The sequence below is a fragment of the Arachis ipaensis genome, chromosome B03 (genome assembly GCF_000816755.2).
Source record: "Arachis ipaensis cultivar K30076 chromosome B03, Araip1.1, whole genome shotgun sequence".
NCBI lineage: Eukaryota > Viridiplantae > Streptophyta > Magnoliopsida > Fabales > Fabaceae > Arachis > Arachis ipaensis.
The window spans coordinates 128704596-128705409 of record NC_029787.2 but is presented as its reverse complement, the minus strand read 5'-3'; the positions used below and the strand labels follow the sequence as shown (position 1 = coordinate 128705409).

The 814-nt window shown below is 47.3% G+C and overlaps 1 protein-coding gene across 1 annotated transcript in view; it reads left to right on the top strand.

Annotated features, from left to right (window-relative positions):
- Positions 1-814, top strand: part of LOC107631751 (thaumatin-like protein) — a gene marked incomplete in the record, with an annotated part of 1501 nt that extends 687 nt beyond the window's left edge. The window contains 1 exon segment of the mRNA XM_016335294.2: positions 1-814. Within this exon segment, the coding sequence (XP_016190780.1) occupies positions 1-417 (417 nt within the window).

Here is an 814-nt window from a genome sequence, read left to right as displayed (position 1 = left end):
CCGCCGGCGACCCTAGCAGAGTTCACGCTGGGAAACGAGCAGGATTTCTACGACGTGAGCCTGGTGGACGGTTACAACCTTCCAATCTCGATCACACCGTTCAAGGGATCTGGAAAGTGCAGCTACGCTGGGTGCGTGAGCGACCTCAACATGATGTGCCCCGTGGGACTGCAGGTGCGCTCACGCGACAAGAAGCGCGTGGTGGCCTGCAAGAGTGCCTGCTCCGCCTTCAACTCCCCTCGCTACTGCTGCACGGGTACCTATGGAAGCCCACAGGCCTGCAAGCCCACTGCCTACTCCAGGATCTTCAAGACCGCATGCCCAAAGGCCTACTCCTACGCTTACGACGACCCCACCAGCATCGCCACTTGCACTCGCGCTAACTACTTGCTCACTTTCTGCCCTCGCCGCCGCTGATCTCAAGCTCACTACTCCTTAATTCCTTACTAGTTAATACTTAATAGTTACTACTATTCTCTTTGGCCTAGCTCTTTCTACTATTACCATTATTATCATCATTATCATTATCATTATTATGTCATAACAATTTGCATTTGCATTAGTACTACCCAATACTACCCAATACTCTCTTATTTCGTTACTTTAGTACGTTAATGTGTACTAGCTAAGTCTTCTGTATTAATTCATATTACAATTACTACTACCGCGTGCCTGCGTGTGATCTGCTTGGTTTGTCAGGTGTTTTGCTTCCATTGTTGTCATTTATGGCCATGTTTTTATCTTGGAGTAAAAAAGTAGGTTATTTCATACTAGCAAGTAGCAAGCGCTTGTTAGATACATTTCTCATCGCTAA